Source organism: Astyanax mexicanus, chromosome 16, assembly GCF_023375975.1.
Source record: "Astyanax mexicanus isolate ESR-SI-001 chromosome 16, AstMex3_surface, whole genome shotgun sequence".
Classification (NCBI taxonomy): domain Eukaryota; kingdom Metazoa; phylum Chordata; class Actinopteri; order Characiformes; family Acestrorhamphidae; genus Astyanax; species Astyanax mexicanus.
The window spans coordinates 34,211,371-34,236,220 of record NC_064423.1 but is presented as its reverse complement, the minus strand read 5'-3'; the positions used below and the strand labels follow the sequence as shown (position 1 = coordinate 34,236,220).

General features: G+C 36.0%; 1 protein-coding gene across 2 annotated transcripts; it reads left to right on the top strand.

Moving 5' to 3' along the window:
• Nucleotides 1–981: 981 nt before the first annotated feature.
• nadsyn1 (NAD synthetase 1) lies at nucleotides 982–24,465 on the top strand. Of its 2 annotated transcripts, XM_049465902.1 has the most exons (21): nucleotides 982–1,132; nucleotides 1,278–1,338; nucleotides 3,463–3,579; nucleotides 3,691–3,744; nucleotides 4,917–5,006; nucleotides 5,101–5,152; nucleotides 5,619–5,707; nucleotides 7,641–7,758; nucleotides 7,893–8,024; nucleotides 8,967–9,038; nucleotides 9,186–9,310; nucleotides 11,831–11,879; nucleotides 12,134–12,236; nucleotides 13,073–13,241; nucleotides 14,214–14,349; nucleotides 17,592–17,698; nucleotides 17,821–17,952; nucleotides 19,111–19,180; nucleotides 20,131–20,259; nucleotides 22,425–22,601; nucleotides 24,236–24,465. In XM_049465902.1, the coding sequence occupies exons 1-21, from the start codon at nucleotides 1,048–1,050 to the stop codon at nucleotides 24,272–24,274; spliced, it is 2,106 nt and encodes a 701-aa protein (XP_049321859.1). In that variant the 5' UTR covers nucleotides 982–1,047; the 3' UTR covers nucleotides 24,275–24,465. The 2 variants fall into 2 exon arrangements, with proteins under 2 accessions (XP_049321859.1, XP_049321860.1); XM_049465903.1 differs by lacking the exons at nucleotides 982–1,132; nucleotides 1,278–1,338; nucleotides 3,463–3,579 and having other exon boundaries at nucleotides 3,691–3,755.
• Nucleotides 24,466–24,850: the final 385 nt, after the last annotated feature.

Sequence of the window (24,850 nt, the reverse complement as noted above, 5' to 3'; positions counted from 1 at the left end):
TTATTATTCAAACAATTGTTTTTTTTCCCAGCATTTTATTTTTTGCTCAGTAACGGGGAGTTTTCCAATGTAGTGAAGTAAATTACTTGTGTCAAAATGTACTTGAGTAAAAGTAAAATTACCTATTTTAAAACTACTTTAAAAATTACAAATTACTCATAAAATCTACTCAATTACAGTAACTTGAGTAAATGTAATTCATACTTTACACCTCTGATAATAACTAACTACTTGTTCTAGATATTTTTTTTACAAAATGTAATGACGTATTTTACTAAAAGAAGACAAACTAACTTGTATTTATTCCTTTTCTACAGTAAACAGGATTTACGCATTAAAGGTGATAGTGTTACTGCTACTGTGTGCTGACTGACTGGTGAGCTAGAGCACGTTTAAAGACTAAAATATTGTAAAAAAAACAACAACAACAAAAAAAACAATAAAATAAATAACCTCAATATTCTTCAAATATATGAGCAATTCTTTAGTTCTTATGATTACGATTTTTAGTTCTTAAATAACAACTGTTTTACACAAACGATTGTTTTCTTTACATTTAGTTTCATTTTTTATTAACAGTAAGGTGTCTTATATTTTTTTTACTAATTGCATGTAAAAAATTTCAATTGTTAATTCTGTTAATATTACCGTGGCTGCTGGTGGTGGCGATAATAGGAATAGCCTAAGTAATACATAAATAACATAATTTTAATTTACAACTTTTATGCTTTGGCATAATTTTGCAAAGTTCATTTGCATTGTTCATGTGCTCGTTCCCTGCTGGGAAATGGGATTACGATTTTAGTTAGTTTAGTAAATAACATTTAATTGTTATTTTTTTGTTTTTTATAAATAGTAAAAACTTTATAAATAGTATATATAGTATAAACTCATTAATTTTGGTCTCTCTCAGGAGCGCCCCTGGTGGTGGGACACTCTGGAATCAGTCTCGAGTGGGTGATCTGGTGTGTAGAGGATGTGTGGTATTGATAAAGTTACAGTGTATCTGAGCGCTGGGTTCTCTGTAGAGCTCTTTAAACAGGTAGAATGGGTCGCAAGGTGACGTTAGCCACGTGCTCTCTGAATCAGTGGGCTCTGGATTTTGATGGGAATCTGAGGAGAATTCTGAACAGTGAGTTTTTGAAGCTGCAGTGAATCAGTGAATGAGTCAGTCTGTATTTCTGCAGCAGAACAGTGCATGCTGTGAACATGCAGTACAGTGCAGTACAGTAATTTACACTGACCTGATTAACTCTGACTTTACTCCTCATTAACAGGTATTGAAATAGCCAAAGCCAATGGAGCCAAATACAGACTGGGACCAGAACTGGAAATCTGGTAATTTACTTTATTACTTTACTGTCTGATAGAACTTTGATGTGAAGTGATTATCTACACTGCCTTTTTTCAAAAATAAAAAGTCTCCACCTGGATTTAAGTAAGTAAGTTAAGTTAAAAGATGTGGGGTTGATGCTGCAGTTGGTCTGCAGGTCTAGGTTCAGCAACAGTATGTGCTGAAAAATAAGGTCTGCTGTAGGGGTGGGCTATAAAATAATATCATTTGGAGATGCCCAAAGTGACACTTGGAGATACTCAAAGTGACACTTGGAGATGCCCAAAGTGACAATATCAATAATATGATACGGAACCCCAATTACTGAGATATTAAAAAAGAAAGAAAGAATTTTATCAGATTTGTAACAGTAGCCAATGATCTAGAATATCATGATACTAATAATGCACTCCAAATATCTCCATATATCCAGGATTAAAGTAAAATAAATGATACTGGACAGATATAATCTGTCTCTAGTAGATATATAATAGGAAATGAGAACAGTTTAAATTTTTCTTTTGCTAAAAGCAGCAAAAAAGTAGTACCCTGATGTTGAGCTGGACTATATGGCCAAAACAAAAATCGTATTTTTTTTTTCTTATCAATTTTTTTCCCCTACTAAAAATAAAACAAGTTTTTTACTATTTTGTTTTCATTAAATTTCCCTTTTGTGGTTAAAGTGCAACCAGAAACAAGCAAAAAACTATTGTAAACAGTGAGAACATCCAGTAACTTTTAGAAAGCTTTCTCCAACATAGTTTAGGTACTGACACAATGCACTCGGTGGTGGAAATTAAAATTCAGAGAAAAAAGATTTTCATAAAAAACATCATCCTTAACTGTAAATTTGAATTAATCATTATAATGAATATATCGTCCAGCTCCACCCTGACTATATTTACTTTCTTGCTCCCATGCCAGACAGCTCTGACCAATCAGAGGAGACGATGTGCTCGCGTGGTTTATTGGTGCACATTCTGGTGTATTTATGTTTATGCTTGTGTAAAACTAAACTACACAGAGGGAGAAAACGCACAAACACTTACTTACTGATCTGTTACATACATACATACTGTAGCTACCCAGTGTAAGCATACTGTTTAACATTAGTTACAGAAGAACAGAAGAACAGTTATGGAGTGATTAAATATATATGGATAATGGAATATATAAGCAAAGAAAATCTCAATAGTGACCCTGTGTTTAAAGATAAGACATATAATAATCCTTTATTAATCACACAGTGGGGAAAGTTACAAAAAGTAACAGTGGTACAGAGAAAAGAATAGAAGAACAGAAGAAGTGTTGGGAAATAAATACAGAAGAATATGAAAATACTTAAAATAAATAAATCTATATAAATCTAAGATTAAAGGAAACATGGTTCCCCAGTATGCATGTGTTATGGTAGGCAGTGGCCAGTGATTTTGCACATGGATTGTTAGTAATTAAATAGATAGTATTAAATAAATATATTGCACATATTGTGCTACATGGTGAATTTAGCTGGAGATCATGTAATTAAATTTAAACTTGTTGCTATGTTGCAAATAAATACTTTATAAATTACTTATAGAAGGGCTGCAATGATTAGTCGATATAATTGATAATGTTGATTTTAATTTTCATTTAAATTTGTTGACTACAAATTTTATTGTCGGCTAATCATTAATTTGTAACAGTACTGCATTACACAAAGTGCTGGGGACAGAAGCGCAATGGGAGATAAATGGGGGTAAATGGCTCACTCACACAGTTTACACTCAATTTAGTCTGTGTCTCCAAAAGTGCCCAAACACAACAGATCACATATTTACTCACTAAATAATCAGCACTTTCCATGTTTAAACAATATCTAGACATTTAAATGCTTTTTAAATCTCATGTTCAGCTGTTTCTGTCGTTTTTAGAGATGGAAGACATGCCAGAAATAATCACTGACTAATCGATTAATCAAAAAAATAATCATCAAATTAGTCGACTATCAAAATAATCATTAGTTGCAGCCCTAATTTATAGCTTCTACCACCAAATGTTATTAAAATGCCTTTTTTATTATTGTTTCATTTTATTTATATATATTCATATTTTTGTGTTGTGTATATTTTTTGTGTTTTGAACATTAGTGGATATGGATGTGCTGATCACTTCTATGAATCAGACACTCTTCTCCACTGCTTCCAAGTCCTCAAAGAGCTGCTGGAGTCTCCGCTGACCCAGGACATTATCTGCGATGTTGGCATGTGAGTGTTAAAGCTGCTGTATAATATGTATAATGTTCAGTTTAGGAGTGATCACTGTCATTACTGATTCTGATAATGAGTAATAAATATATTTCTTTACTCTTTTTACAGGCCTGTTATGCATCACAACGTTCGCTATAACTGCAGAGTCCTTTTTCTCAACAAGTCAGTCTTTGGTATTGACAATCAAATGAGTATAAATCCTCTGTATTAGTTTACAGTATGTCTAAAATGTTATGAATCCCACTCATTCAAAGTTTGTTTCTCTCTCTGCTTCACATTGCTGTGAGGATTTGTTTGTATGTGGGCTCAACAGTTAGTGAGGTAATAGTGTAAGGCAGTGTCTGTGGTCCATGGCACTCAGCACATATGTTATTGAGTTAAGTTCTGTCTGTTTTTTTATGCTATTTTTATTTTATATAAAGCTATGGTGTGATAATCACAATAAAGCTAAGTAACAAATCAAACTCTGTTTTTAAAAAAGTTGCACAAGTTAAACTGTTATAATTACACAGCTCTGGTCTGCACTGTGTGTGTTTTTGCACTTTGGCTATATGCTTAAAATAGTATAAACATAAAGTATTTTATATTCTTACACATTGTTAATTATATTAGAATAAAGGAAAGTCATTGTAAATTATGTTACTGTTCCTGGTCTATTTGGGTTTAATGAATGTGCAGTGTGTAGCCGTATTGCTGTTTTTTTGTGTTTTTGTATATACGTAGACTAAAAGCTCAACATAAAAAAGTTTGTTTGTTTAGAAAGTGTTTTTATTCCTAATTCATATGAAATTATATTAGATTAGAGGAAAGTCATTAAGACATCATTCTCGTAACCTAACTTATCAATTTTTAAAACGGTGGATCATTGTTTGCATTGTTCATTTTTAAATTTTAAGAGATTTTTCTTAAATAATATGTCTATGCTTCTTCAGTGTTGCAATCTTAATTAATATCATTCTGAACAGATTTCGCTCATTCAAACAGCCTGAAAGTATTTTTAAATAGCTCGATTTTTACACTGTACTTACTAAATGTGTGGGGTTTAAATCGGGCTCGGGCAGAATGTGCACGGGCTTGGGATGGTTCGGGTTGGATTTTTTGGGCCCGATCTAAGCTTTAATTTGTTATTGAACATGGGGACCCCATATCAGCAGTGCATGTGCTTTAGAGTATTTGAATGCTCTGATTAGTAAAGGGCTCTGCATGCTTTTGGACATGTACTGTATTCTGTTGTATTATTCATATAAAGTTAATTGATAAGTAATCTTCATCTATGATCAGCTGCTACAAGCAATAGGTCTTAAAGCTTTGCTTTTTTTTTGCTGCTGTGACAGAAAGATTTTACTGATCCGTCCAAAAATGCTGCTGGCTAATCACGGCAACAACCGGGAATTCCGCTGGTTTTCACCTTGGAGTCAGCCCAGGTACATAAACACCTTTCTGAACAGAAATTCACAATGTACATAGGCCTTTAATAGTTGCATCCAGCTTAAGAAATGCCTGTTCTTTATTTTACAGACATGTTGAGGAATATTTTTTGCCCAGGATGATCCAGGACGTGACGGGGCAGGTAAAGTATGGCATTCCACCCTATGTGGTAATAATGAGGTTTGGGCAAAGAAAACTATGCAGTTAATTCATTCCGTAATGCAGGGGGATTGTCTGTCATTCACACCTAAATGACTTGCATAATAGTAATTATGATTATTAGGTATTCATTTTTAATAAGGAAAAAAAAAAAGATTAATGTATATACAGTTGCGAGAAAAAAAGTGATCAAATCGTGAATACTTGATTTCTTTGATGCTTACTAATAAAATATGGTCTGATTGTTAGCACAATTATAGCCAAATTTATAATCTCTCATCTATGTAAAGTGTTATGATAGAATTATAATTCCTTATTCCCCTAATAACCACAAGGCATACATTCTTACCTAAATCAGAAAATCAGCCCCAAACCGCGATGCTCCCTCCACCATGCTTCACAGTCACAATAAGATTTTAAAGTTGTTTCCAATAATCTTCTGTTTTTAGGTGACGGTGCCATTCGGAGATGCAGTTCTCTCCACTAAGGACACCTGTATAGGGAGTGAGATCTGTGCTGAGCTGTGGAATCCCAGAAGGTACTGCATCATGTGTGAGATCTAAGGATTGGTACCTTCCAAGTGAGCAAGAATGAATATAGATAAATACATTAACAATTCCTCTTGAGGAAGCCTATTACCAGTCAAAAGCTTGGAAACACCTCTTCTCATTTAATGTGCTTTTTTTAAGGATTTTTTTAGATAGCAAATTTATTATTGAAGAAATAAAAAAATATATATATATACAGAAACATATGCTGAACTATTTTGTTAACATAAAGTCTTAAACAAACCAGAATATGTTTTTTACTTTAGATTCTTCTAAGGAGCACATTTATCTTTGAGAACAGATCTGCACACTCTTGGTATTTTAATCTCAGTGTCTTCATGGGGGAGAGTCACCTGGAATAGATTTCTCAGCATCTTGAAGGAAGGAGTTCCTGGAGGTGCTGAACAATAGTTGCTGCTTTTTCTTCATGCTGTGAAGCTCCAGCTCATCCCAATTAAATCACCTCAAATCACCATCTCAGTTCATCAGGTTTAGATCAGGGGATTAATGTGGAGGATCGGGGTGGGCGATATGGCACTAAAATAATATCACGATATTTCATGGTATTTTCACGATAACGATACTTTTGGCGATATGACAAAACACTAAATTAGATTTTTTTTTTTTAGAATTTTATTATTGCATGCAATATGATATGGCTAACTGAGATAAAAAAAAAATAATAATTTTATCAGATTTGTAACAGAAGTCAATAATCCAGAATGTCATGACACTAATAATAATGCACTCCAAGTATCTCCATATATTCAGGATTAAAGTAAAATAAATGATACTGGACAGATATAATCTGTCTCTAGTAGATATTTAATAGGAAATGAGAACAGTGTGAATTTTTCTTTTGCTAAAAACGGCAAAATCGTAGAACCCTGATGTGATAATTAGGGGTGGGTGATATGTCACGATATTTCAGGATATAATATCGTTCACGATATTAAAAATTTTTGGCGATATTATCGCGTATGATACACTATGGCACACCCCTAGTGGAGGACAAACCCTTTTTTTCTGTTTACTACAGAATTCCATATTTGTTCCTTTAATTGTTTCATATCTTTAATATTAATCTACAATGTAAAAAAAAACAAGAAATAAAGATAAAGGGAAGGTGTATACAAACTTTTTGGACTGGTACTGTTTGTACAGTATTAGTGCTGGATGCTAACCTCAAATCAATATTTCATACTTTAGCAAGTTGTCTGCGTGTTTAAGTTCTCCTCCTTGATGGGAGGCAATCAATATGTGAGAAGTTCATGCAGCTCTAGAACATTCCCCAATGTAAGCAGTTTCCAGACTGCTTACCATCCTTTGCTACCGTTTGGATATTAATCAATCATGCCCATGATGTTTGTTTTACTACAACTTACTGGTGTATTTTATTATGTACACATGTAGCCAAATATGTTACTGTGTCATCTTTGATATCCTGGTCCGAGTTAAATATTAAGAGACCACTTCAGTTCATTTCTCCCAAATTCCAAATATAACAATGTCATTTAGAGCATTTATTTGCAGAAAATAAGAAATGGCTAAAATAACAAAAACGATGCAGAGCTTTCAGACCTCAAATAATGCAAAGAAAACAAGTTCATATTCATCAAGTTTTAAGAGTTCAGAAATCAATATTTGGTGGAATAACCCTGGTTTCTAGTCACAGTTGTAATGCATCTTGGCATGTTCTCCACCACCAGTCTTACACACTGCTTTTGGTAACAATTTAAGCAATTTAAGCGGCTTGGTTTGATGGTTTGTGATCATCCATCTTCCTCTTGATTATATTCCAGAGGTTTTCAATTTGGTAAAATCAAAGAAACAAATTATTTTAAAGTGGTCTCTTATTTTTTTTCCAGAGCTGTACATATTTAACCGCACTTCATTCAGCACTGACCTCTGTGTATTTTTCAGTCCTCATGTTGACATGGGCTTGGATGGTGTTGAGATCTTTACCAACTCCTCTGCCAGCTACCACGAGCTCCGCAAGGCTGACCACAGAGTCAACTTGGTGAAATCAGCCACTACAAAGGTCAGTTTAATAGTAGAAAGTAGACAGAAATGTGATTTTACTCCCAGTCACCACTAGCTGGCGTTAAAACGTATACTGTTAATCTGTATGTAGAGATTTTGGGAATGGGATACTGTTGAATGTGTGTGTTTCAGAGTGGAGGAATCTACCTGTTTGCTAATCAGAAAGGGTGTGATGGGGACCGGCTGTATTATGACGGCTGCTCTATGATTGCCATAAATGGAGACATTGTGGCTCAGGGTGTGCAGTTCTCTCTGGATGATGTGGTAAGAGTTCTCTCTGTGCTGTGATTTAGATGGTTGGTGGTGTTTGTGTGGTGTATCACATGCATTTTTGTTGTGTGCATCTTTGAATTAATGGTATATAAAAGGGATATATGTCAATTTCTGTCAATAATTTCTAAGAATAATTTAATAATTAACCTTAAGAATTGATTGACACTGATTATTTTATATATATCCATGCTAAATGTCATGGAACAGAAACTAGTATTGCATCCCATGATGGCGGCACAGTGGCTTACTTTATTATTTCCAGTAATTCAGTTCAAAATGTGAAACTCATACATTATATAGATGTATTAAACTTAGAGTGATCTATTTTAAGTGTTTATCTTTTTTATTGTTGATGATTGTCGCCTACAGCCAATGAAAATCTTACAGCACTTCATGCTTCCCTCTGCTGAAAACTTTTATGGAGATGAGAATTTCATTTTCCAGCAGGATTTGGCACAGTGCCTACACTGCCAAAAGTACCAAATGTAATTATATAATATTAACGTTTTCTGAGACACTGATTGTTGGCTTTTCATTAGCTGTAAACCATAATCATCAACAATAAAAGAAATAAACGCTTAAAATAGATCACTCTGTGTGCAATACTTTGATATAATTTAGGAGTTTCACATTTTTTTTTGTTTTTTTGATTCAATAGTAATTATTATAATTATTTATAAAAATGCAACTATATGTGTTGTATTTTATATAAAATATAAATATTTATGCAGTACATAAAAACATACAGCACATTACTAAATTAACCCCACATCTGACAGGCTAATTATTCTGTCATATGACTGAGGCATATTCTATATATGTGTAAAAGGACATGATAAATATATGCAGAGAAGTGCAAAGAATGAAGTGTGTGTTCAGAATGGTGTTATCTGGAGGATTATTGATTATTTTTATATTTGTTATTGGTTTTAGGAGGTTGTTACAGCAACTCTGGACCTGGAGGATGTGCGCAGCTATCGTGGAGAGAGATGCCACCCGCACATGGTGAGACCCTGTGAGGAGCATCCCAGAGACCTTCACACATCAGTACTAAATGCCCCGGTTATAGTTTCTCTCTCTCTCTCTCTCTCTCTTATTCTGTCTCTCTCTCTCTCTCTCTCTCTCTCTCTCTCTCTGTCTGTCTCTCTGCAGGAGTATGAACACAAACCATACCACAGGATTAAGGTGGATTTCTCCTTGTCTGACTGCAAAGACATCTTCTTGCCCACCCACCAGCCTGTGGACTGGGTCTTTCACTCCCCCGAGGAAGAGATCAGGTGCTCCAAAACTCACTGTTTAGAGACATCATTGAAATTAGATGATTACTTTACAATTATACCTTATTAAATACCTAAATAGTTTAAGCCAATGTATTCAGCATATTTAATCCTCATATTCTGCTGCTTTAAAATGTTAGCTATGTAAAATTTACTAAGGGTTTCCAGTGTTAAACTGTGTTATTTATTTATTTTTTTAATTAATTTTTTGTGAATCTGGTAGGTCTGATGTCAGAATTTCAAATTAAATGAACCAATGGTCCAAAATGATTTGAAAAAAAATCCAATACAACTCTTACAAGGTTTTATCCTCCTGACATACAAGTTTTTGGGTGTCACAGTGACAGTGTGATAATATTTAATGTTCAATTATCATATTTATATATTAGATGCAGATAAACCATTATTAGAAAATATGTTAAATTATGCACAGATAAAATAAAATTGATAATTTCGACATCATTTATTAACCTATAAAGCTGTAAAGCTCTTTAAGCTCATGCACAGGCTTCAGTGTAGCAGCGACTGATTTGAGCTATGCTGAATTTTTCCACTTTTATATTGAACTGTATGTTATACAGTGTCTGCAGCTACATGAGGATGACTTCCCTTGTAAAAGAAAAGTGCATTGAAGTATATTTTTTAAAGTATACTTAACATGAAAAAGTACATACTTTTAGCATTAAAAATAATATATACTTAAATAGAAACTATTTTAAAACAACTTTTGACAACTTAAGTATTAAGTTAAGTATTTCAATTGTAATTAAGCTACAGTTAAATATAACGTAAAAGCATTCCGTTCTGCTTTTGAGTGCTTTTATTCGTATAACTTCAGTATATTTAAGTATGTGTTTTTTTTAATCACAATTATGAGAAAAAAACACAATATTTCATGGTATTTCTGCGATAACGATTATCTTGGCGATATGACAAAACACTGAATTAAAATATATATATATATATATATATATATATATATATATATATATATATGTCAAGAATACACTACTGCAACAAAATGACAATTTTATTTAATTATTGCATACGATATGATATGGCACATCCCTAACTGAGATATATATAAAAAAAAAAGAAAATGATCAGATTTGTAAGTATGATCAGAAGTCAATGATCTAAAATGTCATGATACTAAAAATACACTCCAAATATCTCCATATGTCCAGGATTAAAGTAAAATAAATTATATAATCTGTCTATAAATGAAAAAAATCTGTCTCTAGTAGATATATAATGGGAAATGAAAACAGTGTGAATTTTTCCTTTTGCTAAAAACAGTAAAAAAAGTAGCACCCTACTTTAATTAGGGGTGAGTGATAATATCGTTCATGATATTCAAAAACATTGCGTATGATACAATATATGGCGCACCCCTAAAAGAAAATGTACTTTTAGAATTTTTTTATATAATTCAAACATACTTATAAAGCTCTTAAGTATACTTTCTTTGTACACAGGTTTTTCTTAAGAACTCAGTGTGGTTTGGGGGAAATGTGTGATTTAGCATTACAGTTTGCATGATGCCAGTCTGTTTCATTGTGTGTCGCTGCATTAGCCTTGTAGCTACAGGGCTAAACCAGCGAAGCAGAGTGATACACCACACTTGAGTTGGCTGACCTTTGCTGCAGGGGAAAACTGTAGAAATGTGATTTTCCCCTGATTTTGATTTTCCTGTGATAGCAACCAGTGCTAATGCTCATACCAAGTGATTCAGTGTCTCCTGTAATGCTTTTCAGCAGAACGAGTCTATTTTGGTCACTGAGGAGCCTTTAAAGGTTCAGGACGTGTCGTGTGATACTGATTTCCCTCTGACTGACTGCTTTGTCAGTTTTATGGACTGCAGTCTAAAGTTTCAGTCAGAGAAGTAAAGAAACGAGAGAAACATGAGAGAGAGGAAGGGGTGTTTCATATCTAACCCAGACAGCTTCATACAATGTATTAAATTATCCTGTTAGAAGAAAATATAAATTGTATGTGGGTTACTGTGTTTACGGTATTGTCTACAGCTCTTAAAAATGATGAGTTTCTTTGATTTTACCAAATTGAAAACCTCTGGAATATAATTAAGAGGAAGATGGATGATCACAAGCCGTCAAACCAAACTGAACTGCTTGGATTTTTGCACCTGAAATGGCATAAAGTTATCCAAAAGCAGTGTGTAAGACTGGTGGAGGAGAACATGCCAAGATGCATGAAAACTGTGATTAAAAACCAGGATATTCCAACAAATATTGATTTCTAAACTCTTAAAACTTTATGAATATGAACTTGTTTTCTTTGCATTATTTGAGGTCTGAAAGCTCTGCGTCATTTTTTGTTATTTCAGCCATTTCTCATTGATAAATGTAAATACATTTTATTAAAAGTTTATAGAATAAAACAACAATGTTCATTTTACTCAAACATATACATTTAAATAGCAAAAGAGCTGTATCCAGAGCTGTATACAGCTATACTTATTGTTTATTTTGTATTGTCTTTGTTTATTATTTCTGCTAGTCTTGGTCCTGCATGCTGGTTATGGGACTATTTGAGGAGGAGTGGTCAGGTGAGTGTCTCATTTTATTTTTTGATAGGCCTCTGTAGTGGCAATTACAAATAGATTAATTATCCTTGATGGGGCATTAATTGGTAATAATAACCAATATTGCTGTATAACACCATTCAAGCAACTATAATAGTATTACAGTTTTAATCACATCCTCATTTAATACAGAAGGCCCTTCATGAGTATCCCAAAGGTCTCAGCAGCATAACTTCTGCTGTCTGTCTTAATCAATGTCTTTTTTTTAATAATTTCAGGCCGGCTTTCTTCTTCCTCTCAGTGGTGGAGTAGACAGCTCCTCTTCAGCCTGCATCGTCTACTCCATGTGTGTGCTGGTCTGTCAGGCAGTCAAAGATGGCAGTAAGTAGCGGTGGGCAATAAGCAGCATAACAAGTGAAAAAAGCATGCAATTCATGCAGTCCTCACATAATGCTTCAAAATCTAGTAGGACAGTAGAGATACTGCAGCTACTACAACAAAAACAGGATAAATTCTGTACCATTTTAATACCCTAGATTGACAAGAAACATATAATGAGCAGGTGTCCCAATACTTTTGTCTATATAGTGTATATATATATATATATATAGAAAGATAGCAGCCTTTACAGTGCTGATATTGTATATAAATATGCATCTAACCTATACTGCCTGGCCAAAAAGGTAGCTTTGATTGCTGCACGCTGCATTCACTGTGGCATTGTTTTAATAAGCTTCTGCAATGTTGCAAGATATATTTCAATCCAGTTTTTGTATAAATTTTCACCAAGATCTTGCAGCAGCATTGATGATGGTAGAGTCTGACCGCTGCACAAAGCAGCTCTTCTCCATCCAGCACATCCCAAAGATTCTCAATGAGGTTAAGGTCTGGACTCTGTGGTGAACTCTCTCTCAATCCATGTGTGAAAATAATGATCTCATGCTACCTGAATCCTGAACTCTTTCATAATTCCAGCCCCATGAATCCTGATATTGTGATCTTGGAATATGGCCGTGTTCATCAGGGAAGAAAAAATCCATTGATGGAATAACCTGGTCTATATTCAGTATATTCAGGTAGTCAGCTGACCTCATTCTTTCAGCACATACTGTTGCTGAACCTAGACCTACAGACCAACTGTAGCATCAACCCCACATCATTTACTTTTCTTTGGCCAGGCTGTGTAGCTTAACCTCTCTTTCCTCTGCTTCGTGCAGATGTGCAGGTGTTGGAAGATGTTTGGCGGCTGGTCAGCGATTCATCATACAGGCCAGAAGACCCACGGGAGCTGTGTGGTCGGCTCTTCACCACCTGCTACATGGCCAGTGAGAACTCCTCTGAGGACACTCGCAACCGAGCTAAAGAGCTAGCGGCTCAGATTGGCAGGTCAGAGCTGGCAGCTGATTGGATGGACTGAGCTGAAAGATTAACATTTACATGCTTTGTGTTTGTGTTGGTGCTTGTTAATAATGGGTTTCAATTTTACAAAATTGCTGTGTTCTATTCTTCATTGAGCTGTAACTTGTATTGTGTTTGCTCTCGCATCAGTCATGCTTGTCCCAAAAGTTTTGATGGCTCGCCATCATTCTAGACACACAATTTTATCCAATGCTCCACAGCTCAATACATGACCTCAATCATTTTAATAATCGTGATATCGTCCTTTGTGTTTGCACTTACAAAATGCTCTTACATATATTGTGACTGTGGGCGGGGCTGCACCTTTATTAGAAAAAATGCCCTCTATCAACACCCAAAACAAACCTAAAGAAACATAGTAACAGCCCAGTGCGGCTTTAGTTGCTGAACTCAAATCAGCGTATCTTTCGAGTGAAGGCTGAGAGAGGGTCTTTATAACGGTTCAACGTGTGCCAGCTGGGACAGACCGGGGATGCATATCATGGTGTGGGGCAAACACAGTTCCCCTGTCTCTGCACATATTTATATAGTACAATCCAAAGAACCTACTATAACCTACTTTGGTTCAAGCTGAAACTGTTCAGCTTCCAAAACTAGGTGCATAAACAGGAATGGAAAGTTTATTGTCTTTAAAAGGGTTAATCAGTTTGTTACAATATTATGTTATTATTTTTTTACTGCCAAATTAGGGGTCTAAAAATGCCAGCAATATCTTTTATCGCAATAATTTCTGGGACAAAAAAAATATTTTGCAAAAATTGTTATCGTGACAGGCCTACTGGGGGCTTTATACCCTTCTAGACCACACTTGGCATTGGGCCTGGAGCACATATTTATCATCAGTGGGTGCAGCTTGCAAGCATTTATTTACATGGGGTGTCTGCAAACAACTGGATATTTAATGTATTCTATATGTCTGTTTTTTTTTTTTTTAAATAGCAATCATCTAAACATCAACATTGACATGGCAGTAAAAGGCATTCTGGGAATCTTCTCAGTGGTGATGGGGAAGCTGCCTAATTTCCGAGTAAATGGAGGGAGCAACAGGGAGAACCTGGCTCTGCAGAATGTACAGGTAGGATAGAACTTTTAGGACTCCTTAAATTAAGCAGAATTTAAACATTTGATCATTTTAAAGCAAACATATCCTGCTCATGAATTTCTGAAAACACAAGCCAATTAATTTTTAGCAATGCAATAAAATTGCATCATTGTGACTTATAAAAAAAAATCTAAATTATGTGGGTATTATGAATAGCTTGTGTGACCCCGTCTATAGGAAAACCTACAGTCAGGAAGTTTTGGCCTTAGTTTTGCAGTTTCAGTTCACATCAGTTTAGGGGTGTTATGGTATGTGTAGTTGTACCAAACACGAAAAATATACAGTGCACGCTGTTAGGATAAATTCACAGTAATTGCACAAGTGCACAAGCCACCTAAAAATCTTATGGTGTAAGCCATTGACTCATACACTTGTTTTTATCTCTCTACATTCTTAATCTCTCATTCTTCTCACCTTTGCATTTGAAACAACAAAATATATGTATTCGTTTACACACTACAGGCTGTTAATAAGCCATTTATTTTTGTGACTTTTATGTACTGTTGTGTAAAAATCCATTTAAACAATTGAACTTTTTTTTTTTATATATCTAAAACATTTATTTGATGTTATTAAATTTTCCCCTGAATTTGGAAGCCCAATTACCCAACCCACTCATGAGGACTCCCCCAATTACTAGTAATGCCCCCAACACTAGAAGGGTAAGCTGCAAATGTCTCCTTCAATGCTTTTTTGGTCCCACTTTAAAATAAGACTACCTTTATAAAGGGTTTATAAATGGTTTACAATTAGTTTATTAATGGTTACCAATTAGGTTGCAAATGCCTTAAAAATCATTGATAATCAGTTATAACACATACATAGAGAGCGCAACAATGACCAATAGTGAACCCACAGCCATCTATATTGTTGCCCTTTTTTGACGCATGTGTTATAACTGATTATTAATGATTTTTACCTAATTAGTAACCATTAATAAACTAATTGTAAACCATTTATAAACCCTTTATAAGTGTAGTCTTATTTTAAAGTGGTACCGCTTTTTTCCAGTAGTTAGCAGTGTCTGAGGTAAAGTGCAGCACCCTGCCTGTGCTGAGTAACATATACCCTCCCAGAGAGAGTATGGCCAATTGTGCTCTCTCTCAGACTCCGGCTGCTGATGGAAAAGCAGCTTTACCTGGAATTCAAGCTTGTGATCCTCAGATGGCGGTGCCTCAGTCCGTTGGACTACTCAGAGCATTATCAAATGTTTTTTAATGAAATTAGTCAGAATAAGCAACATTTTTCTGATGGGGTGGAGTACAGGGATATATTTAAATACGTGGATGACTGACTTCATCATAGCATGAGTTTACTTAATCATCACGCCGTTGGATTTCATCATTTGCTATCTTTTGCATAGTGACCTGTCAATAAAGCCCCCAGGCAGATAATGCTTAGTGAGCGTTTCCTCTCAGGAGCTTGCAAACAAGGTAATACAACCTGACCTCAGTGTAAATACAGACCCTGTGCTGTTTCACACTCTGTGCCTCAGATATTTGGGTACATGTGCAGAGTTTAGCATATTGTGCAGAATTGTGAATGGTTAATTTCCAAATTCCACCACATGTCTGACATGTTTTGCCTGTCAGCATTATTTAAATGTGACAAAATTGTAAAAAGAATGAGGAACAGTCTTTGGTGGCGTTTGTGTTTGAGTGCTAGCGTAGTTGGTCAGCCAGTGCACAGCTGGTGTGTGAGGTTTGCACAGTAGCTGTTGTGCTAATTGGTGGGTGCGTTATTTGCTAGATGCATTAATGTCAAAGCTTTAGAAACTTTATAGGCCAACCAAACATCTAAAACACTGTATTTTGAGAACAGGGAAAACTGTACAAAGCATTGAAGGATTTAGAGAAGTTTAAAATAGCTGTGGCCTGCAAATTTATGGGCTAAAAATAGGTCTGAATACTGTGAATACTGAAGTGAGTAGAACATGAACTGATCTCCAAATGGCATACAGTTAATGATAAAACATTTTTTTCAGCCAACAAAATTAGTGTATTCATGTTCATTTTTTAACACTTTGGAAAAATTTGAGCCCAATTCTTTATCAATGTCTCAAACCTAAATTAACTTTCTATAGCTATTGCTTGATCATGAAGTTACACTTTTAGAGCGCCTTTCTAGAAACCAAAGAACACTTTATAATTTACATGTTTTACACACAACCATTTACACTCAGCACTCATCCACACACCGTTGAGAAGCGGCAGCCAATAGTGCAAAGCGTACTCTTAACCGGAAACAACCGTCCACCTGGAGGACTTCATCGGGCACTACAGCAATTTTATCTGGGCACAGTCATACATACATTTTAAACACACACAATACTATACAATACACATACCTATACATACATATACAAATCAATTTAGAGTATTCAAACCCACGCAGTCACAGGGAGAACATGGAAACTCCACCCAGATAGGGCTCCACCCAAACGTGCTAACAACTGGTTGGTAGGATGTAGGAGGGGGTTAATAAATAATAAAGTATTATTTATTATTTTATGGGGTCCTGGATTAATAAGGTGAACTGGCGATTTTTGGAAAGTGCGCCTTAAAAAAAACAACTTAACTTATCATAATAATTATAAAGAAATAAATTAGATTGTCTCCCCTACTATCAGCAGGCATGGGCTTCTCACATTAAAAATGCAAATAATCAGTGCATCAGGTATCATGTCTTTTGACTTTTGCCTTATCTAATGGAGGGTGCGTGGATCTGTGGAGATGCTTATCTGTTTGCTCTAGCCAAATGGTACAATTCATGACCATTACCACCAACTGTGCTGTCTACTGTGGGTGGTAATCTCTTTATGATAAACTCCTGCTACACAGGTGATACTATTGGAAGTGTAATTTCCAAATCATTTGGCACCCACTATCAGACTTCACTTCAACTCTTATTCACAGGATAACACCTCACAACATATACAGGTGTGGGTATTCTTAAACCGTCCCCTGAAGTAACACTTCATGATCAGTTTTTATACTGGTATCCCAGTATGGCACGTCATTGTGTACTATACACCACATACAATCAATGTTTGTCCACTTCACTTGGTTATAATGTTATGGTGGCTGATGCTGTAAGTGAGATAGTTGAGTCTGAATGTAAAATAATGATTATGAATCGCTTATATATGGCTGTTTATGGCTAAATATTGATTGATTGGTTATTTGATTGATTATTTGTTGTCTTGACTCTCTCAGGCCCGGGTCAGGATGATTCTGGCCTATCTCTTCGCTCAACTCTGCCTTTGGGCTCAAGGGAAGCCTGGAGGTCTGCTGGTCCTCGGATCAGCTAATGTAGATGAAAGGTTTGTCTACTAAAAGCTATGTAACTTACTCAAAGCTTTGATTTTTAGTGCTTTTACTGTCATTTTTTAATTCTTTTGGAAGTATCCCTTAAGTGTGACTCTCTGGTTCCTGGGTTTCTTAGCTTGACTGGCTACTTCACGAAGTATGATTGCTCCAGCGCTGATATAAACCCTATAGGAGGAGTTAGCAAGATGGACCTGAAGCGATTCCTGCAGTACTGCACAGACCACTTTCAGCTCACTGCTCTTAAGAGGTATGTGGATATAACTACACATTGCAGATATCAGCACATACCCTGCAGAGCTGTACATCATAAATATAACATCTATGAGAGTTTTTGAATTACTGGCTGTGTTAAGAGTTACAGTTGGTCGACCTATCTAGTCTGTTTAGTCTTTCTGTCTGTTTATTTGATACTCAACAACATAGTGTTATGTTAATAATAAAAATGTATATAAATATATACCGGTCTATCTATCCGTATATCTGCTGGTATGTGTAAAGTGTGTGTTGATCTATCGATGCAGTCCACTGAGGAAAAAAAAATTACATGTCTGTCTGTCTGGAAAATATGGAGTAAAGTAAAAATTGGAAGTAGGAGGAAAAAAAAAATAATTCTCCATTATTACTTAAGTACAGTAGTGAAGTAAAAATAATACTCCAGTAAATACAGATACTGTATTTTAGTACTTAAGTACAGTAGTGAAGTAAAAATAATACTCCAGTAGATACAGATACAGCATTATAGTACTTAAGTACAGTAGTGAAGTAGTTCTTTTTTATTTACTATACATCTCTGTCTGTAACAATCTTTTTATCTGTGTGTCTGACAATCTCTTATTCAGTATGATAGGTGTGTACACTAACATTTTGACAGTGTGTCTTTTTTAATTAATACACTGTTTTCTTACTGATGATGATTTTTCTTTTTTTTTTTTACATAGCGACTGTTTTAACATCAATTTGGACATGGCAGTGAAAATATCTACAGTATATATTGCCGCTGGCCAATGAAAAACAAGTATCTCCATTTTTGTGGATTTGTACTTTACTACATAATTTGAACAGAGAAACTGTCCCTTATACTGTGCCAAAATTACTTGATGAACGGACCAATAGAAATACTTCAAAATGATCAGAAAAAAATCCATTCCAACCTTCCATTGAACGTTTAGAAGGTTTTTCCCCTTTCCTGTTTTTGTTTGCTGTTTTGGAGATACTTGTTTTTCATTGGACAGTGACAATATGCAGTATATCACATTTGACTGAGCATCACTGTGCTATATACTGTAAAGCTGAGCCTGTCAGTGCAGAGTTTAAGCTTAGACTGTAAATACAGGAGTCATATTGCCATGTGAATCTGCTGCTTCTGATCAGATCTGTCCTGTCCTCTGTTTCTTGTCCTCTGCAGCATTCTGGTGGCTCCTCCCACTGCAGAGCTGGAACCCCTGACTGAGGGACAGGTGTCTCAGACTGACGAGGTAATGATGGGTCAGAGAAAATTATAAAAAAGCTATAATCCTTACAGACCTTTTATTTGAGGTTGAGGAACATGGCCATATGAGCTGACAAAGATGAACTAGCTTTCTAGGATGGGGTTACATAGGCATAATAAATAATTGCCGTCTTTGTTGTTCTCTTAGTTAAGTTTTTTAGCAGAACAGAGAACAGTTCTCTCTAGACAGATACTTTCCTCTTTTTCACACCTTGGTGAAGAACCTAATACTCCACTTCCTCCTTTGTTCAGTGTGGAAATACAGTACGAGGCTGTCTACACATGTCGTGTGTGGTGACATTACAATAAACTATTAATAACCTCTTCCTCATTTACGCTTTCCATATCCACTGGGGTTCCCCAGGGTTCGGTACTGGGACCCCTTCTCTTCTCAATATACACCGCCTCTCTAGGTCAGGTTATTTTCCTACCATTGCTTTGCTGATGACACCCAGCTATACCTGTCATTCTCACCTGAAGATCCTTCAATCTCTGCACGGATATCGCAGGGTGTCTCAGACATATCCTCATGAATGAAGGAGCATCACCTTCAATTAAATCTCTCAAAGACTGAACTTCTGGTTATACCAGCAAAACCATCTTTTTAACACAACTTCGCTATAACCATCTTTAATAAACTCCTGAAGATAGAGCTCTTCAAAGAGCACTTATTCTCCTAACACCTCTAACACACTAATTACTTCTAACCTCATTTCCTTTCTCCTCCTTCACTCCTCTATCCCATTATTTCCCTTTGACCTCCTTTAGGCCCTGTATAAAGATGTTTTTACCTTCTATTACTTTTGTACTTCACTATTGTAAGTCACTTTGGACAAAAGCATCTGCCAAATGTAATGTAATGTAATGTAATGATATCTCCCCCCCTCCTCCCTCTCTCTCTCCCTCTCTCTCTCTCTCTCTCTCTCTCTCTCTCAGGCTGATATGGGGATGACCTATTCTGAGCTGTCTGTTATTGGCAAGCTCAGGAAGATTTCCAAGTGTGGCCCGTACAGCATGTTCTGCAAGCTCATCCACTCATGGAGAGAGACCTGCTCCCCTACACAGGTCAGACTCTGTGCTCTGCTCTACAGCTTTAAATACACTCACTGAGCAAAAATAACTCCTAACCAAGAAGGATGTGGTGGAATTGAATTTAACTTTTTATATGTAAAGGTAACGATGGTATATGTATGTGATTACAATATTAGAGTGAAGGTTTATACGTTTATTGGGAAAAAATGTATGATTAAAAGGAAGCTCTAGTACCCTGTTGGAAGCCTTTATCCTGGATACAAGATGAGATATGCTTGGGTACGGTGGGGTACAGGTTCCGTACAGCATCCTGTGTCACAATTTCTCACATATGTTGCAGCTGGGCCTGTAGATCCTGCTGCACACTCTTAGGTTGCTGAAGTTGGAGTTCCAAATGGTCCCATAAATGCTTAATTGGTGATAAATATGGCATCTTTGCTGGCCAAATGTGTGTTGCAATCTCATGCTGGAAAGAGGTGAAATGGGATCTGGTGAACTCTAGAACGTTACTTTATTGATTTCAGGGTTCCTGCGGGTTCTTAAAAAGTCTTAAAATGTCTTAAATTAAAATCTGGATAATTAAGGTCTTAATTTGTCTTAAATTTTCTATAAGTTTGCTGTAGGTATTATTTAATATAGACTGCAAGTTTAATGCCGGTGGGGAAACACAGTGGCCTCAGATACTGTGGACAAGTCTGCCCGAAACATTTGTGTTGATTTGCTGTTTTGCAAACAGATAAGTACATATTTTTTCAACGTATTGGCTTTATATTTTAAGCTTATTTTTATCAGAGACTGTTCTTTTAAAGCTCCTTATGGTTTCTACATGCAGTTCAGTGTGTTGTTTAACGTAATGCAACTTTACATATGCTATGTTTGCTCTGTTCTGCATCACAATCACAAAAAATCACAAAAAAATCACAAAAAAAGATAACAAATAGGAAACATTAAGTTTTGATTACCAATAAAATAAATGATTTTCTACCAAAGGAATTATGACAACATTATTGAGTCTTAAATTCATATTTATTGAGGTCTTAAAAAGGTCCTAAAAAGCATTAAATTCAAATTTAAAAATGGTGCAAGAACCCTGGATATATAAATGCAATTTTATGCCCACTTGTAACAGAACTCAGTGTCTAATTAAACCACAGCAGTAATCATAGGCGAGAAGGAGAGTCCCAGCCTATTTGCATTAATCCCCTATACCAGGGGTGTCCAAACTACGGCCCACGGGCCATTTGCGGCCCGTTTCCTTTTTTGGAGCGGCCCGCGAGGTATTTTAGAAATAGAATGAAAGTTGGCCCGTTGTTAAGCAGGTTTTTATAATGTGAGATTCAACTTTGGAACGCTAGGTGTCAGAAACTGGCAAAAGAGTCTAAAAGCGGAGAGGGTGCACATTTCTAGCGCAGGAAAACTGGCCAAAGAGTCTAAAAGCGGAGAGGGTGCGCATTTCTAGCGCAGAAAAACTGGCCAAAGAGTCTAAAAGCGGAGAGGGAGCCCAGTTCTAGCGCAGAAAAAAATGGGGCAAAGAGTCTAAAAGCAGAGAGAGTGCGCATTTCTAGCGCAGAAAAACGGGCCAAAGAGTCTAAAAACGGAGAGAGTGCGCATTTCTAGCGCAGAAAAAAATGGGGCAAAGAGTCTAAAAGCAGAGAGAGTGCGCATTTCTAGCGCAGAAAAACGAAGAGGCCTGGGTTACAGGCAGAAGAGTCTAAAAGTCGCTGTAATTAAGGAGTTTAATATTAAGAGACATCATGAAATTAAACATCAATTTAAAAATCTTAGTTTACACAACACTAAGTAAAATGGTGTGTAAATGAAATAATCAGGAAAATGTATTATTTAAAGTGGTATATTTCATTATTTGTTTTATTACAGAGTCTGTGGCCCGTGACTTCAAATATATTTCTCCTTCTGGCCCCCAACAAAAAAAGTTTGGACACCCCTGCTCTACACAGACTACACAAGCTGTGTGTACATGGCGTATTTAGGCTATACTTAAGTTTGGATAAATATTTCAGGCCTTTCAGACCTCTAGCTTCTCATCTCACAGTCCACCACTGCATTTCCTGCTCTGTCCAGCTCATTTGCAGATGTGCCCAGATTCTTGTGTTCATTATATCATAAAAAACAGAGTATGCTTTTTTTGGAGTAACCAGTATCAGCATGCTTCTAATTTTCTTTCTCTGGCTGTTCAGGTGGCTGCCAAAGTGAAGCACTTCTTCAGGATGTACTCAGTCAACAGGCACAAGATGACCACAGTGACTCCGTCCTACCATGCTGAAAGCTACGGCCCTGACGACAACCGCTTTGACCTCCGTCCCTTTCTCTACAACACTCGCTGGTCCTGGCAGTTTGGCTGCATCGACCAAGAGGTTGGACATGGCAGTGCTGATGCCTTTTGTATTTCTATTATTTAGCCTTGATAAAACATGTTTGTAGAATAATGTTGACCACTGTCTAAAGTTGAAATAGACTACAGAGGAAGAAGCACAGGCTCTGATGTACATTTCTAAAGTACAAAGTCTAAAAACAACAAGTAGTCATATTAGACAGTACTGACAGATGAACAGACATAAAGAACAATTCTATAAAGAAAATATAATAAAAATATATAAATATTATAATAATTATTTTTTTAAAAGAAGAATGGTTCAAAATACCTTTAACCAGAAGCCAGACTATCATTGGAATCTATACGAAGCGTTCAGAGGCTGTTATTTCTGCAAAAAGAGGATCTACTAAATATTGATGTATTTTTTCTGTTGGGGTGCCCAAATTTATGCACCTGCCTAATTTAGTTTAAAGAATTATTGCACACTTTTTAAATCCTATAAACTTTATTTTACTTCTCAAATATCACTGTGTTTGTCTGCTATATGATATATTTAACTAAAATTGCTGATCCGAAAAACCAATAAATTGTAAAGTAAAATCCTCAAAATTATAAGGGGTGCCCAAACGTTTACATACCACTGTATGTGTATATAGAAAAAATAGATAAAGCGCTGTGATGAAAAACTTTGCACAACAAATAGCAGTATTAATGAAGATAAGAATTCCAATAAATAATATCAACTGTGTTCAGACAGTCTAAATATCTGTAACATCTGTTCATTATCTATGGGTAGAACCTGTTCATAAACATGATGGCTGTGGCCTCTGTCTATGCTGAGGGCTTTATTGAGGCAGCATGACAGAAGTATTGATCTTGTATGGATAGGTGTGAAGTTCTGATAGTGATTTCAGATATGTGATATATGATTATTAGAGACAAAGAATTGCGTGGATTTTACCTTTTTTACCATAAAGTCTATGAAAAGCTTTGCTTGCGTTTAAATTTGTTTCTCGCTAAATTTAAATGATTATATAACTGTGTATTTGCACTTTCTGTATGGCCGACATCAGTTATCCTCACATTATGCACATCAACTGGTGTTCACTGTTTGTTGTGTTTAACTGCACTACCTCCATTCTCCATTACACACACCCACTAAAGACTGTAGTTATACTTACCTTCTGCTGGATGTCTAGAATTTCCCCTCGGGGATCAATAAAGTATCCATCCATCCATCTCCATCCATCCATTCATCCATCCATCCATCCATCCATCCATCCATCTATCCATCTATCCATCTATCCATCTATCCATCTATCCATCTATCCATCTATCTATCTATCTATGCAGCTTGCAATCAGCTGCCGGAGCCCTGAGAGACCACAATTGGTCTTGCTCTCTCTGGGTGGGTAGATGGGGCTCTTTACCCTCATCACTCCTATGGTCGATCAGCACGGGGCGCCTGTGAGCTGATGTATCAGAATCAGTGCGCTGTGATGCTACTCGGTAATACTGCATCAGGAGCAGTTAGAAAAGAGGTGGAGTCGGAGGAGGCATGTGCTAGTCTTCACCTTGCTGGTGTTGTGTCCTCACTAGTGATGGGGAATATACTAGCTAAATTAGGGAGGGATTTTTTTTTTCAGTCTCTCACTCTGCTGTTCTCTCTTGCAGGTTTCCATGATGGAGGCTGGATATGCAGAATACATCTAATGACTGTTTTTGCTGTTCTGCTTGGAGGTCATTGTGTCAAAATTCATCATACCAAATATCACGGTTAACTGTAACATGCTGCAGCATGTTTATTCTCAATAATGTAATTTTTCACACAGAATTTTATAAATGCTTTCTACTGTTTTTTCTCTTTCTTGTTTCATTATAAATAAAACAGTACTGTAGTTTTAGTGTTCTGTAGGCTGGCTCTCTTTCTTTTTCAAAGGTTATGGTTTTTGTTTTCACACATTTCACACATTTTTAGCAGCACTGCTAGTTCTAAACCACTTGTAACCACTCAGAATGACCCACCACTCAAATTGTAGCACTGTGGCGGCCATGTGGGGTTCTGACCATTGAGGAACCATTGAGGGTGTAAGAGGACACAAGACTACAGTCTGTAATTAGAATTAACAAGTGCTCTTTTATGTTTAGTAGAGTTTAGAACAGTGAGTGTAGAAACATGGAAGAGGTCATAATATTCTGATATGACTGTGTATAGTTTAAAAGTGCACATATATGGCAAACCTTTTACACCACTAACGACACCACATTTGTTGGAGCACCTGCTTCTTT

Coding starts and splice junctions, on each gene's coding strand:
- nadsyn1 (XM_049465902.1), top strand. CDS start 1,048: ATGGGTCGCAAGGTGACGTTAGCCACGTGCTCTCTGAATCAGTGGGCT. Junction 9,039..9,185: donor AGAGATGCCACCCGCACATG/GTGAGACCCTGT, acceptor GTCTCTCTGCAG/GAGTATGAACACAAACCATA. Junction 13,242..14,213: donor CTAGCGGCTCAGATTGGCAG/GTCAGAGCTGGC, acceptor TTTTTTAAATAG/CAATCATCTAAACATCAACA.